Source organism: Hydra vulgaris, chromosome 11, assembly GCF_038396675.1.
Source record: "Hydra vulgaris chromosome 11, alternate assembly HydraT2T_AEP".
Lineage (NCBI taxonomy): Eukaryota > Metazoa > Cnidaria > Hydrozoa > Anthoathecata > Hydridae > Hydra > Hydra vulgaris.
Genome location: NC_088930.1, coordinates 27,470,001 through 27,490,574, shown reverse-complemented (window position 1 = coordinate 27,490,574; position 20,574 = coordinate 27,470,001). Strand labels below are relative to the sequence as shown.

The following is a 20,574-nucleotide window of genomic DNA, read 5'->3' as shown; positions in this document are numbered from 1 at the left end:
GTTTATGTTTTGAAGCTTTAGATCTTTCAGCTGCAATTACTTTTTGAAATATTTTTTGTACCTTATTTTATAGAGGTTTCTAATTAATTGGCTAATATAGTTAATTTATCCGTATTAGATCTTATAAATCTTTAAACATTGCAAAAAGTAACCTTTTCTCAACAAAAAAATGGAAACGCATTTAAAAATGGCGAGCTTGTTATTGTTATACCAAATGACAGGTTTGAAATAATTTTAAAAAAATATTAAACAATATGTTTGTACTTCAACTTGTTTCTCCGCGCAGCGGCCTTGTTCGTTGAGGTTCGTGTTTCGGAGTTATAGAGTTGAGAGAGGGTTATAACCACTATTGAGTAGCCTCCTCATCTGTAGTGGCCTTCATGGCCTTGAGGAGGTGAATAACAAAAAAAAAAAAAAAAAAAAAAAATTATGACGCGAAAATAACATTTTAAGCGACGTTCTGTTCTATTTCGCAATACTTAAATGAAACCATAAAAATGAAATTAGTTATGTTTTTCCCCAAAAAAAGTTTTAAAATTTTTTAAATTGAAAATAGTTTTATTCAATATAAATATAACATTTCCCAAAGTGAGCCGAGTGTTGACTTTAACTTGGTAGTGGCTTATTGCTCATTTCTAAAAAGTTTTTTTAGCTTTTTATCGTATTTTTCTGATTTATAATTTGTAGTGTTTTAAGTCTTGTTAAATGTGTTTTAGCTCTATAACTATTTTTTAATTTCTTAGTAACTTAGCAACTTGAAGAATAATTTTCTTCAGCTTTGTTGGTTTTGTATAATCTTTATATTTGAAAAATGTTTTTTCAATAAAAGATATATAATTAAAATTTTTGATTTCTTGACCTTTTTTAGGCTTGAACGCCTTCTTCGAGAGAAGCTTATGGAATGGCGCCCAAGATTCATAACTAAGTTTAACAGGTTGTTTAATAAAATTTTATTAATCATTTAAAGAGATAATATCGTCAAACATACAACTTTTATTAATCTCGCTCCTAGTCGAGAAAATTGATATTGATATTATCGATGTTTTATTTTTGTTTTTGTGTTGCGATTAATTTAAATAATTTTTTGCTGTATCTTGGTTATTGCAATTTTTTATTGTTAAATCTATTTTTAATTTTTGCTTTTTAGGTTTTGTACACAAACATTTAAGACTCTTCTTCTCAGGTTGGTAGGTTTTAGTTTTTCTCCGGGTTTTTTTATTTAGATATTTTGTTGATATTTTTGTATGATTTCAGTATGGAATCGAGATTAGTAATTTCGGGAACTGACGACCATGGTTTACCTTTGCAACAGTTTTTATCTTCACATGAGGTTTTTTATTGTTTAACATTTACACTTGTCATAAAATTTAAAGTTCAATTTTTTATTAAAAAATACCAACAAATTTAGCTTATTGGATTTTCTCTTCAAATGCCTTATACCGATTCATCGACAATTGTAGAGCGGGTTTATGGAACCGGTATTCATAATTCGGATGATCCTGATATTGAATTTGCACTAGCTGTTCATGTACATCCGTATCCTAGTGGTGTTCTTGCTATTTGGATATATATAGGGCGACTTCTACGGAAAAAGTAGCTCATCGATTTCAGAAAAAAAATTTTTTATAAATTTATGTTTAAAAAATGTATTATTCAACATATATTTATTATACCCAATTGTTTTATTTAATATATTGTATAAAATATACATTTAATTGACAAATTACTTACAATGTTTAAAAGTAACAGCTCGCTGTAAAAGTGGCATTGTTATCTTTAAGTGTAAACGTAAAGAGTTTTTAATGCAATATGTTGTCTAACAATATCTAAATGCGAAGGGTTTTTAATGCAATATGCTATATAGTTAAGTTTTTAATACGTTTGGAGTTGTCTTAGAAATGTTAAGAGTTTCTCACTGGTGCGGGTGTCAAAAATGTTCAGAGTTTCTCACTAGTGCGGGTGTCAAAAATGTTAGTATTACAATATTTAAATAGTAAATGTTAGATCATTCCGATGTAATTCGCTGTTGAGCGATGTTGAACTAACATCGAAACGACGCACTGTGAGTCAAAATCCATAAAAAATGGCACAGAAAAGCCCCCCAAAAAACAAATATTACTAAAAACTAGCTAAAAAATAGTTAATTAAGTTATAATGTAACAAATACACATTGGTAGGAATATATAAAAACAGAAAGAAAAAAATCATTTGCCCCAACTTGTCCAAGTTTAATATAAGACCTTTTAAATATCTTTTTTTTTTCGTTTATAATTAAAACTTTCGTACTAAGTAATGAACAATAGATTATTGCTTAACTAAAAAGTATAAGACAAGTATAACTTTGAGCGAATATAATATATACGAATATAACTTTGAACTACTAAAAGTTTTAGTTGTTCGAATTAATAAATATGGATAGGTTTAAATATGTAAGCACAATTAGAAGCTCTGAGGCATTTCAAATTTCGAGGCTATTTTGAATTTTCAGAAAAATTGCAGAGCTCTAAATGCAAACTCTGTAAAACTATTTTTAATCAGCAACAACAGTTTTTACAAGACATTTAAAAGCAAAAAAGAAAATTTAAATTCTTAAATTTTAGCAGCCGCAGTGCGCGCTTGACTCAGAAGGTAGAGATCCGTGGTTTAAAGCCACCTCTAGGCAAGTTTTATAACATCAGTAAGGAAGGAGGCGTGAAACTTTTTCCAAATGCTGCTCCGCGGTGCTCTGTAACCGTAAGGGGCCACTCATATAGGACGTCATGCAATAAGGGGAAGGGGGTCCAGATTATAAAGGACGTCACTTTACATGACATTTTTTATGTTAACATGTGTTTTTATGAAGTTAACGCAGGGGAATGTTATGCTTTTATTTATCGTAATATAGGAAAGAAATTCATGTCCATATTTATTTAAATTTTATTTTTGTATATATAAATATATTGAATATATTACAATTAATTATATATTGCTCAACCCTTGGTAGTTTCTCGTATCATATATATCATTAGTTGATCGCTACGGGTTTTGCTAATTCTTTCTGCGAAATTCGTCCCCAAGGACTAAGTGTTGATATCATTTATGATTTTTAAATAGAGTTTTACAAATATTTGTCTGAAGGGAATTGCTTGTGTAGCAATTAATAATGATTGTCTTAAGCGAATATTACAAATGGTTATCCAAAGGGAGTACGTTGTGCAGCAATCATTACATAAAGCATTTTTTTTTTTTTTTTTCCATGTGTGGCAAGTGTCAAAGATTTTTGTTGTCTGTATATTAAAAGATGGATAAAATAGTCTTCTAAATTCGCTTATAAAATCTTACAATAATGCTCATCCGTTCGAGAATAAAGCCAATAGTTAAAAAAAAGTCCATAAAATATGGAATGAGATCAAGAAAAAGCAAGATTTGGAGGTTCAAGTAAAGACTTTGATCCAAAAGTATACCTCAATGGTCTTGAAACAAAAAGGTTCTTTAATGCTATTTTGGGCCCATCAAACAAGCAATCTATTACTTCCCATGCCAGTTCTTCCTCTTTAGATTCCCAGCTTTTTTCAAATCAATTTATTATTAAGCCAATAGATGCCACGTGAGATGTCTTTCAACACGACATTCTGAGCACAGTTCAAATTGAGACGAAGAAGGCGAAGACTCATGCTCAAGACACAATCAAAGCAGAGATCGTTGTTTTGAATTAAGAAATAGTTGCTATGAAGAGCAGAAAAAGAAGTGGCTTATAGACCAATGCTAAAGAAAAAACCATTAAAGAAAAGAAGGCCAATGTCTAGGAGCTTACGAGTAATCTAAACAAGTTAATTGGCAATATGAAGTCAAAACAAAAATTCAGGGCTGAAAAGAAAGCTGTAATATTTCAGCTAATATTTCAGAAAAAAGCTGTAATATTTCAGGTAATATCCATAAATTAGGTAATATTTATTGCATCATATAAAAATAAGTTACAATAATAATATTGTAGAAAATGAACATTAGTTTGTTTGTATAGGTCTTTCGGTACTGTAGGTGTTCGCTAACCACCTGGTAGTGAAAAAAGCTCTTAAAGTACGTGACGGAATCTGGCGCCCTAATATTGAGGTAGAATAATCTGAGATATTGCGTGTCATCATTCAACTTGCAGAACATGGATCTGCTGCCCACGAGAAAAGACAATCTGAAGTGTATAGGGTGAGAGTACAACTTTAGATAATAAATAATTTTAATGAACTATGTTAGGTCTATATTTGGTGTGCGGCCTTGGCGCAGTGGTTAGAGCGCTTGCTTAAGAAGCAGAAGATCCAGGTTCAAAACGAACTTTAGTCATATATTCGCGTCACGGTAAGGAAGGAGGCGTGAACCTCCTAGTTAAGTGCATTTCCGCGGTGCTCTGTGATAAGACCGTTAGGACTTCTTGGGGCACCTAAATATCAAAAGTTAAAAAAAAAAGGTTTCAATATAACCTTTCAGCCTCTAAACTTATTCCCTGATTTTTTTTTAATTGCTTTTAAAGAGCCTAAAATTGTTGGATGAGCTTGGTCCCAAGCTCGAAAGGAGAGGTTACAATCTTAGCAGAAGTGCTTTATATACTCGTTTGCTGCCAAAACGGAGCAATTCGCTTGAAGGAAAGAGACACATCCGCACGATTCCAGTTAAGTTGATGCGGGCTCAAAATGACCTCCATTTAAATCACGTGGATGGTCCATTTTTTACAGCAACTATAAAGAATGTGGAAGAAGTTTGCTCTTTTTCGGGCCCCAAGGATGTGTGCTTTATAAGTCAAGACAATAAAGCTTGGATCCCTATAGGAATCACCGCTGCCAACAAAAACGCTCCTATGTTGATGCATATGGAATATCGAGTTTCTCTTCCTGATTATGATTGGGTAATTGCAGCAAAGCACAAACTAATCCCGTCCATTTACGCAGGTATTGCAATCAAACCAGATGAGCTTGGAAAATCTGACGCAGTTTCCTATTCCAGTCACACTTATGTTGCTATTCGATCCGGAAAGCATTCGTCATCAACATCATATGCTTAAGGATTGGACTTTGAACAACTTTTGATTTTGCCAGAGTTAGATTCTATCACAAAAGATCCTTTGACCAAGTTGGTCAAGCTAGTGGTTGTCTTCAGTGTTGATGGTGGACCAGCTGAAAATCCACTATACGCTCAAGTCATCGAAATTGGTATAGCCTTCTTTTTCAAATTTTTTATTGCGGTCTATCAATACAGTTATGTTTTTTCTAATTTAAATATCTATTTTGTTTACAGCAGTTCATCATTTCCTTACAAATGATTTGGATGCCTAATTCATCATGTATAATGCGCCAGGATGGAGTGTTTTCAATCTAGCCGAGAAAAGGATGGCTCCACTGAGTAAAGATTTGGCGGGATTGATCCTACCTTATGATCATTATGAACCTCATCTAGAATCTAAAGGTATTCAAATTAATTTTTAATATCAATTCTATATCAAAATACAATATATATACAAAGCTTAAGGAGTTAACTATCTGCATTGCGACTTATATTTAAGGCAGAACAGTGGATCTTCTTTTGGAGAAACAGAACTTTGAATTTGCTGGAAAGAGCTGTGCCTCGGTCTTTTCAAATCTGATGATTGACCAGTTTCCAACGGTGGCCGAGTATATCGATCCAGAAAAAAAGACAGAGCTCGATGTCCATCATCTCTTATCAAAGGATCAAGACAGGTTTGCCTCTCATGTGCGTACCAGTCAATATTTCACTCAAATTGTAAAATTTGAAGATCCCGGATGTTGCGCTTTGAAAAGGAGCTCTTACTTCCATGTTATTCCTGGTCGATTTCTTCCTCCACCTATTCCAATCAGCCAGTCAGAAGATGGCTTGAAAGCTGTATCCATTTCAGACGTTGCCAGCAAGAATCGTTTTTCTTCAGCATTTTTTCTTATCGCTTCCAATATTCAGAGCACCATTCCTCGATCATTAAAATCATTCAAACCTCCTTCTTACAATCTGTTTTGTCCCTCTGTGCAATCAAGTTTGTCTCAGAAAATCTGCAAGTACTGTAACTTGTACTTTGCCTCGGCTATACCAAATGGCTATTACTCTTTTGCAAGTCAGGCCTGTTCGGATTGCCGCCAAGCGCAAAAAAGAGTTAATGGCCGTAGTTGATGAGAACGCGGCCTTTGCTGAATGGTCCAATGAGGACGAAATCGAAACGGAGGGCCTTCATATTCCGAATGATTCAACTATTTCAGACAAACCGGACTGTTCTTTTCCAATCATATCAATTAACGATCACTTAAAAAAATCCTTGGATAGATGATGAGTAAGGCAAGTTTCCATGATACACTTTGATTAAATTTAATATGCTGGATAAGACTAAAGTAATATTAAATAATTTATTTTTTCTTTCAGAAAGGCAAAAGAACAAAAACATACGTGGAAATACCTAATCAGATTCTGAATGATATTTATAGGGGCAGGGGGGGCTCAATTTTATGTCGTCCTTTTTTAAGGGTAGGGGGGTATAGGAAAAAAGGACAATTGGTGACAAAGGAAGGGGGGCGGGGGTCAAAAAATGTCTTATAAATGGTCACGTCCTTAATGGACGGCCCTTAAGGATCTCTTAGGGGACCTAAAATTTTAAAAAGAAAAAATGCATTAACTCAATGCCCAAGGCTGCAAAAAAAATTCTTGCTGCCAAAATACCACAAATTGAAAGTTTTTTTAGGTATGACCACAAAACTCTGCCAGAAATTTTGAGTTGACTAACAGCTTTTGATGAAACAATCGCTAAAACATCTAATCTCTAAAAGTGAAACTTTGCGATAAGCATTTTGCACACAGGGATACAAAATCTCTATGTATCCTCAAACTGTTTGCAATCTTATCAATAAATACTTCAGGTTAGCCAAGAGACAAGTTATAAATTCTTTGATATTAAAAATTGAAATTAAAGGTAAATTTAGTTCATTAAATTTAGGCTTCTTGTAATTTGGTTCATTAAATTTAGGCTTCTTACACTGATAGAGCTAGCTTAATAAAAAAAATTGGTAAAGACACTACCCCTGAACATTAAACGTGTAACATCAACGCTATTCATTTATGTATGATTGATGTGGTGTTAACAAAAATAAATTTGATGCACATGTTTTTGATTATAACCCTGTTGGTGGTAATTTGGAAAGTGTAGATTATAATCAAGGTGATGATGAAGATGGGACTGAAGTTGGTAATGGTATTCAAATTGTTCATACAGTTAGTGAAGATTCTAATCAATTATTGAAACTTAAATATAAAAAAATATTTGGAAAAAGTAAGAAAATTGGTTAATAAGTTGCGTAGATTACCAGTAATGATGTATGAACTTCAACCAAAGTAGTTAAAAAGTTCAAAAAAGAAAAAGATTTGATTAGTGATTCAAGGACAAGATGGAGCAGTTATCTTGATATGCTTGACGTTTTTTGGAGGAGCAAACAGAAGTAAAAATAGCTCTGGTTGGTATGAATATTGATTTTCCTCTATCTAAAAACGAGCTTGATGTCATTAATGAACTTTGTGTTGCTTTAAAACCACTAAAATTGGCCATTAATGCTCTTTCAAAAGCTGATCTTTTGGATTCTGAAGTTGTAATTGAATTGACAAGAAAAAACTTCATAAACCTAAACACCGATAAGTCAACTCGTTAAACAGTTATTTGAAAATTGAATCATTGAATGAAGAAACATTTCATTTAATTCATCTTATAAAGTTCTTGTCAAATCCGAATGTCTCAAATAAAGATGACCAATTTGGCAACAAGATTAAAAAAAAAGAAGATTACTAATCCTTCTACTAATCTCGATTATTTCAACCGCCTGACGATAGCTCTGGTGTTGACAACAAAGTAAATAGTTTGAGCAGCCTAAGCGCACTGGTGAGCGCATTTGCCTCAGAAGCTAGAGATCCGAGGTTCAACACCACCTCTGGGCAAGTTTGATAACATCGTTAAGGAAAGAGGCGTGAACGTCTTTCCAAATGCTGCTCCGCGGTGCTCTGTGATATTACCGTAAGGACTTCTAGGGACATCTAAAATAAAATTAAAAAAAAACAACTGTTAATATAACTGATAACGTAAAAACTATTAAAACTGAATTGAATTTAATTCAACAACTCACATTTTTATTGAACAATCAGACATTAAAATGAAACTTTTATTAAAATGAAACTTAACCATTAGGAAGTTATAACAAACCTTGTTAGAAAATGTATCGGTGTTTTTAAAGCTAGCAAAGCTTGACCCAAATATTTAGATTTACTTTTAAAACTCTTCAAACAATTCCTACTACATCAGTAGAAGTTGAGAAGATTTTCGAGTCTTCGACTGTTTATAACTAAAATAAGAAGTTCTTTATATGATGAAACTTTTTAAATCTATGGGGAAATGATATTATTTACTTTTGTTCTTATTAATGATGATAAACAAATAATTAATTTTACACATACTTTGTTTTACTTTTGTGTATTCTAACATAACTAAAATAAAGTTCGAAATAGTTCGAACATTTTTAAGTAATTGTTCGAATCTGTGTTCAAGTTCAAACTTTTAAAAAAAAGTTCTAACTGGGTCTCCCATTACTAACATTCGTCATGAAAATAACACATTTATTTCCTACGAGTAAAAAAATCGTGCTCAAGCAGATGGTGTTAATGTGCAAACATCAAAATCAAAATATGCAAGATTTGATGGCATATTGTATGTTTTAAAAATTTGTAATTAAAACTTGAGTATAAAATAACTAACAAAAGTTCATTCCTTACTTTTGTTATGAAAAGAATGCATCCTATCATTTAAGAGTTAAGAATTAATTACGATAATTTACTTGAGACTCTTCTACGTGAGTTTTGTAGACTGGAGGGTCTATACTATGAAAGTGTTGACAAATCTGAAATGATAAATCTTAAGAAAACTCTATTAATATTAAAATGTAAATTCCGATCTAAACTGCGGAAACATTAAAAAACCTTCTCAAGACTTCTGTAACATGAGTGAACTTGGATGGCTGAAAATATAACAGTTGACAGAAAAGACGTTGCAGTAGGTCCAGGTAGAAGGAGCAAGGACTGGGAAGATTTAGATTATAGAAGCAAATAATCTAAGGCAATAATAAATCAATTAAATTCAAACCAAAGCAAAAAATAGTAAGTACTAACTGTTCTCATGAAAAATACTACAAATTCTGATAAAGTTAAATGCACGCAGAAAAGTTTTCCAATAAAAACAAAAACCGAAGATGCCTTGAGCTTATAAATTCAGTGTTATCAGTCTGATGAACAGTATCAAATTAGTAGAAATTCATCCATAATAAATGAGAAACCCATTTGCAAAACGCGCTAAGTCCATATTTTCTCGGTCCATTTTTAGGAACAAAAGTTTTTTAATTGGTCAATTTAACATTTAAATAGATGATAGATTTCAGTATATAGAATGTGGAAATGAAATTAACTCAAAAATTTTATCTTTATGACTTAGCGCGTTTTGCAGATGGTCTTCACATAATGCAGATGGGCTCCTCACATAATGCAGATATTTATCCTTCATTTCATGAAATTAAGAATGAGAGACAAAAATGTTACCATAAGGGTTAAATGTGACAGAAACATCTGCTTTAACTCCTCTACAAGGTGTTTTTATTCATACTCTGACAGGTTACTAACTGCCTTTATGAGAATATTCGCCTAAAGTAGAGAGGGGAGGGAGGGGATTTAAATATATACTTCACTTTAAAGGTGGTTTTGAAGTCAAAATGGGTATAAATAAAAATATACTGATACAAATATTGGCGAGGCCCAAGTTAATGAGCAAAGATTTTTTCAAACAATGATTGTTCCACTTAAAATAACCATCATAAAGGAAAATGTATGGTTAAAAAGAAACCCTCTTGTAAATTACTGTAGACCTATACATTCCAATATAAAAAGGATATGTGTAAGAATGTGCTCCGCGATGGAAATCTTAAGGAAACTATATTTATGTTAATGTAATTTTGCAAAAGATTATTATAAAGAAGTGAGCGATAATAAAGGTTGTTTTACTTCATCAAACTGGCGACGAAGATAAGAAAAAAAGAGGATTTAAATAAACATATTTACCATGGTTACCATGGCTATAAAAAAACTTAATCTACCAAATTTTCCACCATTTTCATCTACGGAAGATGCAAGTTATTTTCTAGCTGGAAACGCTACATTAAACGATTCGAGTTACTTTGCAATTCACTTATAATTATAGATGATAAGCAAAAACTTTCGTTACTTCTTACTTTAATTGGAGATAGCACTTACGAAATTTATGAAAACATTATGCCGCAAGATACGCTGATCTCATACCAGCAAGCTGTCAAAGCTTTTAATGAACACTTCAAACCCCAAGTAAACCCGAGCTATGAAATTTTTATCTTTCGTAAAATGGCTCAACGTTCAGATGAAACCACTCAGCAGTTTTTCGTTCGATTACACAAACAAGCTCTTAAATGCGAGTTTGCCGATAAAGATAAAGAAATTAGACAACAAATTGAGCTTAGTACAAACATTTCAAAACTTCGTAAATACAGTTTTCAAAATCCTAACAAAACTTTACAAGATTTGTTAATTTCAGCAAAAATATTCGAACTGATGGATAATCAAATAGAAGAACTGGAGAAAGAAACGAATAAACAAAGCAAAGTAAATACAGTCAAGAAAACAAACTTACCACTAATCAGTAAAGAACCACATGAGATTATAAATAAGTCGCTGAAAAAAATTTGTTATCGATGCGGAACTGAATTTCCGCACACTAATGCATGTTTAGCGTTAGGGAAAACTTGCTACTCCTGCGAGAAAATTGGACATTTTGGAACAGTCTGTAAAAGTAAGAAATAAAAAGAACAGAATACAACAACATATCGAGAGAAATACCAAAGAAATGAACAAATTTATACAAAACCAATAAATACAATTTACAAAGATATCAATGAATCCGAAAATCCTTGCGCAAAGTTATATCAAGGAGACTTGTATTCTGTAAATGCTAACAAGATAAATACTAACGCAGTCGAAAACTTCGAGGTAACGATTAATATAGAAAATATACCAATAACCGTTTTAATAGATATCAATAACCGTTTTAATAGATACCGTTTTAATAGCTTCTATCAATATTCTAGACTTTAAAACATTTGAAAAGATAAATAATTTAATCAAAAGACCGCGGGAAAATAGGAAAACTTCGTAACTACCAAGTTAAGTTGAAAATAAATGAAAGTATACCACCACTCGCACATAAAGAAAGGAGATTTTCTTTTGCACTTAGAGAAAAAGTTAAAGATGAACTTACAAAGCTTGAAGCAGAAGGAATAATTGAAACGGTAACGGACGAAGCGACACCATGGATAAGTCCAATGGTAATTGTTCCATAAAATGACGGTAACCTAAGCTATTGGAAGAACGCGTTTCCCGACTCCAACCCAAGACAATGTTATAATAAAACTTAAAGAATCAGCCGTTTTCTCAAAATTAGATTTAATGAAGGCATTTCACCAGCTCGAACTTGCGCCGGAATAGAGATCAATTACTACATTTCAATCCGAAACTCAAACTAAACGTTTCACAAGACTTAATTTTGGAGTAAATTCTGCGCAGGAAGAACTACAAAACGCTTTACGAGAAGTTTTGAAAGATATAGAAGGAACTCTTAATATTACTGATGATGTTTTGATATTCGCTTTAAATGCAAAACGACACGATTCAATATTACACAAAGTATCAGAAAGATTCAAACAGAGAGGTTTAACTCTAAACTTTAAAAAATGCTTATTTGGAAAAGAAAAAGTCAAATTTTTTGGATTTATATTTTCAAAAGAAAGAATGCAACCAGATCCTGAAAAACTTGATAATATCAAAAATATGCCTATACCAGAAAACACTAAAGCTCTCCAAAGCTTTCTCGGGCTTATGAACTATTTTAAGCGTTTCATTCTCCACTACAGTACAATTACTTATCTTTTACGAAACCTTCTTCATAAATTCATCGTGGAACTGGAACTTTGAGTGCCAGCGTGCATTCGATAGACTGAAAAACGCTATGACATCAGACTCATGCGTTGGGTACTTCGATCCCAACAAAGAAACTACAGTCTTCACCGATGCAAGTCTTGTAGGCATATCTCGAAAAGCTAGAAAAATATGTCAACTTTACTGCTGAATACGCATGTCCTAAAGCCCTTTCACTACAAGATATTCAAAGAGAAACCAAAGCCGATCCTATTCTACGAATACTTACAGAGCTAGTTGCCACTAATACCTGGTATAAACTAACACATCCGAATTGTCCTTCAGAAATAAAGTTTCAAAAAGAGTTACTTGCTTACCGTTAGATTAGCCAAGAACTTACAGTAAATCAAACATCAGACATTATCTAAAAGCAAATCGAATTATTATTCCACGATCACTAGAGATTACGGTTATACAACTGGCGCATAATAGTCACATGGGACTCGAGAAAACCAAAGCACTACTTAGATAGAAAGTTTACTTTCCAGGGCTAGATACTAAAGTAGAACAATATATAAAACAATGTGCAATTTGTCAAGCACTTGGTAAACAAAATCCACCAGCCGAACTATTAATCACACCAACACCATCGGAAGTTTGGGACACACTTAACATTGATTACCTTGGTCCTTTACCTAACGGATTTTATTTGGTAGTTCTCATAAACTAAACATCAAAATTTTTGATTGTCAATATTATAAATAATACATCCACTGACCTTCTTATTGATTTTCTACAGAAAACGATCACAGTATATGGAATACCGAAAAAAATTATTAGCGATAATGGACCACTTTTTACTTCATTCAAAATAAAGATGTTTTTTATCAAACTGAATATTGAACATAAACGAATCACGCCGCTTTGGCTGCAAGCTAACGCACAAGCCAAATCATTTATGAAACCACTGATGAAAACAATACTAGCAGCACATATTGAACGAAGAGACTGGAAAAAGCAGTTATACAACTTCCTGTTTTCCTACCGTACCACTCCCCATTGCACAACTCGAATACCACCATCTACACTCATGTTCAATTGCCTTACAGGTTTCACAATACCCTCATTTTAGACAAGGGTTAATACACATATTAATGATCAAGCCAAGAAGAGACAAGAAAATGCTAAGTTATACAGAAAGAAATACCACGATTCAAAATACCACGCAAAAAACCCAAATTTAAATATTGGAGATGCAGTAATGATAAAACAAAAAAAATATAACAAAACTACGGCACCGTTTGAATTTAAACCCTACACAATTACGGCAAAGAACGGTACAATGATTACTGCCAAATCTCCCGTTGATAACTCGCAAAAAACTCGGAATGCTTCACACATGACGAAAATACCAATGGATATACAATTCAATCCGACACCAATTAAAGAAGAGAGAGACGAGGAATATTCTCAGAACGAATCAGTTTCACCAGAAAAGGAAATAACAACTACTATGTCGATGCAACAAAGCCATTATCAAGAACCGAATCCGAAGACACATCCAAACAGAGAAAGACGTCCTATAGAATTATGGAGGAAATATTAAAACATTCCCGAACTTAAATAGTAAAACATTTCATTTAAAGAAGGAGAAGATGTAAGAATGTGCTCCTTCAAAATTACATTAACATAAATATAGAAAACTATATTTATGTTAATGTAATTTTGTAAAAGATTATTATATAGAAGTAAGCGATAATAAAGGTTGTTTTACTTCATCAAAATATGCTCCTGTTATGAGTCTAAAAAATTGGACAGCATTGCAACTACAGCTCTTAAACTCAAAATCTATTACTTGTGATTTCCCCAACTGATCATAAACTCTTGGAACATGGAGTAAGGGTATCTGAGGCATTAGAACTGCCAATTGGTTATTACTCACTACTACGTTACTAGAGTCACTAGAGGCTCCGAATAAGGAAATTTGCGAAGCTAGATTAAACCATACAGCAAAGATAACTAGCAATAACCTTCTAACTAGAAAGAATGTTATTATGAAGCAGGACCAATATATACCTTTAAATAAGAAGTAATCCTGCAATATCAAACATTTCAAAAAACACGTTTTTATCTTAGTTAATATCGTTATAACGAAAGCTTTTTTATTAATAATAGGTTTTTCTTTTTATGTTTTGTTTTAAGAAAGTTTATATGAGATGATACAGTATTTTGATTTTTTTTTTTAATCAGTAAATTTGCGCGTTTTGGTTTGATGTACCTAAATTTTTTACGCGCACAGGTAAAACTTATTATGAAACTTACATTAAAAATTAGCGGTATTCTATTTAATAGTACTTTAGATCAAGGAATCGTGATACGCATCGTAGGTACGCGTAAAATTTATTTTTAAAAGCAAATTTAAATTTTTTGACGCAAAGTACAATGGTATTGAAGTATCACATGTTTATATATGAAAGTTATATAATTTTTTCACCTTTCTGACTCACTGTGTAGCGCTTCAACATAAAAATTTTAAAACTTTAATAAAAAGAGCAATAAAAGCTATCTTTTTATCCTTAAAATAAATTTAGACTTACGTTATTTACAAATGTTCTCAAATTTTGTCTCCCTTTTATGTTTAAATAAGTAACAGTGGTCAACCAGGCAGCAATATACGATCATAATGCAACATGGGTTATACAGTATGGGTTTGACAAAACTATAACTTATTATCATTTCTCATGAGGAAAAAAACATCGAATAGAGCTGGACAAGGAATTACATTTTTCTGTTTTTTAAATTCCAATGACACAAAAATTCACATTTTTTAAAAATTAAATTATTTTAAAAAAAAACTCTCACAAGATTAGTACAAAAAATGAAATATTATTTAAGTTTAAACTTTACTTAAAAAAATTCATTTTATGCGTTACTTGTGGCGTTCAATAACTGAAGATTAAACAAATTTTTCTACTTCTGGACTGCATAAACTTTTCAGAAACTTTTGGACTGCATTATTGTTTTTAGAAATTTCTGGACTGCATTATCGTTTTTAGAAATTTTAATCTGTTTGGATTCTATTGTTGTTGTTTTTTAAATACATTTTGACAACTAAAAAATACTTATTTGACAGGAAAACGGACTTTAAATGATTATTTTATTATAAAACTTTTTATTCTTCAGAATATTACACTGTAAAAAATCATAACTACATATCATAATTGTGAAATTGAAGCTTCATTTTATATTGCTCAATATTCTTCTTCTGAAAAAGGCTTGAAAATAATGTTATCATTGTTTTTATTTTTGTCACGGATCTTACTTTTTATATAAATTTCCATTAAACGTATATCACTTTTATGAGTAATCTAAAAAAAAATTTTTCAGTAATATTTTTATTATTTAAAAATTATTTAAAAACATTCACGCAAATAAACCGCTACGAAACGGAAATTATTACCTTCCAAAGGTAACTTGGTCCATCTACAAGTTTGGGACTGATACCAACATGGGTTTGCACTAGTTGTAAGCACTCAGTACCATGAATAAATTCAGTCTCACTGCACTAGCATATATATATATATATATGTATATATATATATATATATATATATATATATATATATACATATATATATATAAATATATATATATAATATATATATATATATATATATATATATATATATATATATATATATATACACACACACACACACACACACACACACACACACATATATATACACATATACATATATATATGTATATATGTATGTATATAAATATGGGGCCATCCAAATATTACGTACGCAAAAATCTCACAAGTTTGGGACTGATACCAACATGGGTTTGCACTAGTTGTAAGCACTCAGTACCATGACTAAATTCAGTCTCATTGCACTAGCATATATATATATATGTATATATATATATATATATATATATATATATATATATATATATATATATATATATATATGTGTATATATATATGTATGTATGTATATATTATACATACACACATACACATATATATATGTATGTATGTATGTATATATTATGGGGCCATCCAAATATTACGTACGCAAAAATCTCCAGGTCTTGACCCCCCATTACAACTCGAACATATTTATACCCCCTTCTCTTCCTTATGCGTACATACAATTGGTGGTCTTCTCCCTCCCTCTCTCTTCCCCCATATAAGTTTTATATGCTTGGTGGTCCCTTCTCCCTAATTCTATTCACGCATGCGAATGTGATCACTATTTTTTTGCGTTGTTCAACCTTTATAACCTTAACAGGCCATTAACGTGAGCGGCGTTTACCTTTAACTGGGCAAAAGTGAACGTTTTTAATTGGCAAGTGAACGTGAACTGTCACCTCAATTTTATTCGTTTGGATCCTCACCTCCTCCCCATATGCACTCGTACGCAAATTACTCAACTTGGGACATACCCCTTCCCCCTTGGTGCATTTGTAATATATGGATGGCCTCTATATATACATATGTATACATACATATATATATATATATATATAAATTAAATAAATAATATTAAGTTATAATTTCCATTTATTAGCTATAAACAATAGATAAAAAATCATTTTTAGCTGAAGAATAACTATAATTATTGGAATGTTTACTTAGCAAGCTTTATTTGAAAAGAAGTTCACGCCTCTTTTCTTACCAATGTTATAAAACTTGCCCAGAGTTGAACCACAAATCGCTTTTGAGGCAAGCGCGCTAACCACTTTGCTATGGCTGCTCAAAGACATACGCGCATTAAAATTCTTTAATGCACTTTAATATTACTCCCACCGTGCCTCACTGTTTTTAGAGTATACGAAGGGTTGTTTTTTTGCTTCATAGTATGCTAGCAAAAAAAATTCCAAATAAAAATGTTTTCTTTTGGAAAAACATTTTATGGACTAATGAACTCAAGTTGATTTACTTCCAGTCTGATCGGAAAGTATATGTTAGGCGTCCTATGAAGCAAAAAAACTTTGTATACTCTAAAGACAGTGGCATGGTGTAGGTAATGTTAAAATTTAAACAGGATGGTAATAGTCCACTAGTCAAAAATGATGGAGATTTAGATGAATACAAATACAAAGATGTATTACAAAACGTAACGCTGATAATAACCTACTTGTTACTTGGATATTAATGCACAATAACGATCCAAAGCATACTGCGAGATCTGCAAAGTTTAGGTTTGAGAAAAATAAAATGAATGTTCTAGAATGGTTACCCCAAAGCTTCTATCGAAGCCGCTCAGCCGAAACCAAAACTTTTATATTTATACAGTGAAAGTTTGCTACCTTGCGTATCTAACTATATTACTTGTATTTTCAAAATACATTCTGGTTATTTTAAAACCTTATTCTAAAATAATCAAACATTTAAAAATAAAACAAATTTGTTTTACAATGGAAACTAGTGCAAGTTATGCAATTTAAAGTTGGTGCAAAACTAGTGCAAGTTCTGCAAACTTAAAGAATCTTGGTATAAAATGAATTTTACACCAAGATTCTTATTATTCATTCGTGTTGTAAAACAATTGTTGTGGAAATAGAAACAATTTGGTTCATGCAAAAGTTGCTGAACAACAAAATTGAACAACTATTTTACATTATTTTTACAATTATTGGAAACCAAGCTTTAATAATATTAATTTTTTAAGCATTGGCAAAGATCTCGAAGCCAAATTTTTGGTACATCCCTACATTATATAAATATATCACTGTGGACCAGAGTGACCGCCAGGTTAATTTGTTCCTCAGGTCTGATATTTCTTTTTTCAATAGCTAGGTATAATTAGTAGACACCATTTATAACATTTAGAATTTCTAGGGTGTTGGAATTTTCAAAAAAAAATTAAGACAAAAAAAATAATAGCTATTACTTATCACTGTGGACCTGAGTGACCAGATTAAAATGTTCCCCAGGTCTGATTTTTTTTTTCAATAGTTGGGTATACATTAGTAGACACTATTTATAACATCTAAAACTTCTGGGGTGTTAAAAAAAATTCAAAAATACCTGTAACTTATCCCATACAAATAAAAGCACAAAGTAAAAAAGCTTTATATTAATTAGTTATTTTATAAGTCTAATTGCTATAAATAATATACTTTACAATATATACCTGAAATTATAAACATTAAATTATATAATTATTCAATTTATTTTATGTTTTTTGATGCAAACTCGACAACACTGGATTTTAGCCGTTTTGCATAATCTATATGGTTAACTCTTCGTTTGTATCTATTCCATGTTTTTTTGAATTCATGATGAATAGCTTCTTCTGTTTTCTCAAAGTAAACTCCTAGGCCGCAGTCATTAGAATGAAGAAAAGGAAGTATAAGACATACTGCTAAGTGAACATGTAACACTGAGCTCAATACCCTCAAATGTGACATCCACGTATTCAATCAAATCTGCATAGGACTTTTTAAACTCCAGAACAGCAGTGCTGATGTTATCCCCTGCTACCATACCAAATGCTTCTACTTGAAGGCATTTAAACTTTCTAAGACAGTTTAATAATGGTCATATTTTCAAAGTCATATTTTCCATTGTTTATAATACCTCTTTCAAGTATATCCACCAACTTCAGGAACTTGCTTGCATTGTTTCCGTCAAGTCCTATGCCTTGGTATTCTCGAAACATGATGTAGTTTGATTGTAACCACTTCTCGAACAAAGGCCATACACTAACTAGAAGTACTGCAAGTTTACTTACTATTCCCATTAGAACATAGAGCTCAGGAACAGGAACCAACTCCTCAAGAAGAGTTTCAGGATCTTCCTCTTTGTACAAAAGTCTTGGATTTGTAACATTTTTAAAGTGTGACATTTTTAACTTATTCTTTCCGTCAAGGGTAAAGTTGTTGTAATGATTATTCAATAACCTAAGTGTTCTCTTGATACCAGGCTCAAGAGTGCAGGATCCTCACAATATAAACAACTGTATTTCCCAGCATGACTATTAATTCTAAACACTGAATTTGCATATTTAAGATCAAATGCAACATAAAACTTTACATCGTTTAAATTCAGAGGCTCAATAAGCTTCCAAAGATTATCATTAGAAACCCCCTCAACAATTGCTATAAGAAAGGATCTCTTTACTCCAGCCTCATCTAGCTTTGAATCTGAAGAAGTTTTTTCCAGGGGATTAAAAACATTTACAGTAACTTTAAGGAATTTCTGACCTGAATCCAAAGATATTCTCAATAATGGAGTCATGTGGATCTATTCCTCTTTCTGTAATGAGGTGCTGTATAAAATTAGATGTATCTTTTACATGAGCCAATGTTCTAGTAATGACTTCTTCTCCATCCATAAAACCTACTTCTTTAGAAGTGTAAAATTCATCCATACGGTTATGGAGAGCTTCAATTTTTTCAAAGATATTCGCTTCAATGCAGGTTTGAGTTTCTATACTAGATCTATACTTGGAACAAAAATTCTTTGTTTGATTTTTTGAAAGCTCAAGAGATTTAACCAACTCCGTAACAGTACCAAAGGACACTTGTTTCAGCTCAATTCGGCCAGTTTTTTTGTCAGGAGTCCCAACCACAATGTTGAGTAGCCAACTGAAACTTCTATCCACTACAAATATTTTCAGCTTCCATCCGTGCTTAAGTATACCTGGCAACATACATAAATAAAATATGTTTATTATTTGGAATTTTATAATATGTATTTATATTAAAAGAGCAGCTCAATATACTTGCCTGAGGCTACCCGTTCTAGATATTTAGGTCCAAGCTGTTCTGATGCTTCAATGAGATTGTTGACAGCTCTTCTCTCTGTACAGATATGAGCTACTCTTTGCACTAAATATTTTTGTTTGAAAACAAATGAACAAATTTTTTAACTAATAAAATATTTTATTAAGTACAATCAATTTTTTTATGTGAAGCATTATATATATAAAAAAATAAAACAACAATAATAATAAAATTCAAACCTACAAAACCAAAGTATCTTGAACATAGTCTGGAAGACTTTGCACGTTTAGAATCATTAGAAGCATTGATTTTATCAACAATGTCATCGATATTTGATGATCTTCTAAGATGTAATCTATCAACCTAAAATAATGGAAAAAATATTGATCAGTAAGTGATATTATTTTAGCATACTAAATGGTGTTTTAGTCTATTATTCACACTATGTAAGGTCAAATTTTAACTATATATACTATATAAGTAAATTTTAAGCTTACACTGTAAACAGTGAGTAAATAGTTAATAAATAAATAGTAAATAGTTGTTTATCTTATACAAAACACATCTTATACAATCTTATATACGTGTTTTGTATAACTTATATGTATATACTACATACATACACATTATACTTAAATACCTCAATGCATGTCATACTTAAACTAAGTGTATGTATATACATATACTTATAGTACTGTATATATAACATATAAAGTTATACATTTTAAATCTACGCATACAATAGAAAAACTGAAAGTTTTTTAATAACACATTTTTTAATGTATATGTATAATAAGATGTATTTAAAAAAAAAATCTGTTCTATATTTTTAGTTAAGAA

The 20,574-nt window shown here is 31.5% G+C and overlaps 3 protein-coding genes across 6 annotated transcripts in view; 1 reads left to right on the top strand and 2 right to left on the bottom strand.

The window, feature by feature from the left end:
* LOC101236768 (coiled-coil and C2 domain-containing protein 2A) overlaps positions 1–1,677 on the top strand; it is a 124,912-nt gene extending 123,235 nt beyond the window's left edge. For both annotated transcript variants that reach the window (XM_065810640.1, XM_065810641.1), the window contains exons 37-40: positions 869–934; positions 1,148–1,183; positions 1,255–1,330; positions 1,409–1,677. In XM_065810640.1, coding sequence (XP_065666712.1) covers positions 869–934; positions 1,148–1,183; positions 1,255–1,330; positions 1,409–1,597 — 367 coding nt within the window. In that variant the 3' untranslated portion in view covers positions 1,598–1,677. The remainder of the gene's footprint in view (positions 1–868; positions 935–1,147; positions 1,184–1,254; positions 1,331–1,408) is intronic.
* A 13,082-nt stretch (positions 1,678–14,759) lies between these two features.
* The window catches only part of LOC100197392 (D-ribitol-5-phosphate cytidylyltransferase), a 71,546-nt gene continuing 65,731 nt past the window's right edge, over positions 14,760–20,574 (bottom strand). The window contains exons 7-8 of one of the 3 annotated variants that reach the window (XM_065810637.1): positions 15,449–15,553; positions 14,760–15,356 (exon numbers count right to left, since the gene is read on the bottom strand). In XM_065810637.1, the coding sequence (XP_065666709.1) occupies positions 15,240–15,356; positions 15,449–15,553 (222 nt within the window). In that variant the 3' untranslated portion in view covers positions 14,760–15,239. Of the gene's footprint in view, positions 15,357–15,448; positions 15,554–15,761; positions 15,892–20,574 lie in introns of those variants that run through there. The other 2 variants (XM_065810638.1, XM_065810639.1) reach the window with 2 other exon arrangements.
* LOC136087437 (uncharacterized) overlaps positions 16,009–20,574 on the bottom strand; it is a 4,896-nt gene continuing 330 nt past the window's right edge. The window contains exons 3-5 of the mRNA XM_065810209.1: positions 19,974–20,097; positions 19,738–19,839; positions 16,009–19,651 (exon numbers count right to left, since the gene is read on the bottom strand). Coding sequence (XP_065666281.1) covers positions 19,197–19,651; positions 19,738–19,839; positions 19,974–20,097 — 681 coding nt within the window. The 3' untranslated portion in view covers positions 16,009–19,196. The remainder of the gene's footprint in view (positions 19,652–19,737; positions 19,840–19,973; positions 20,098–20,574) is intronic.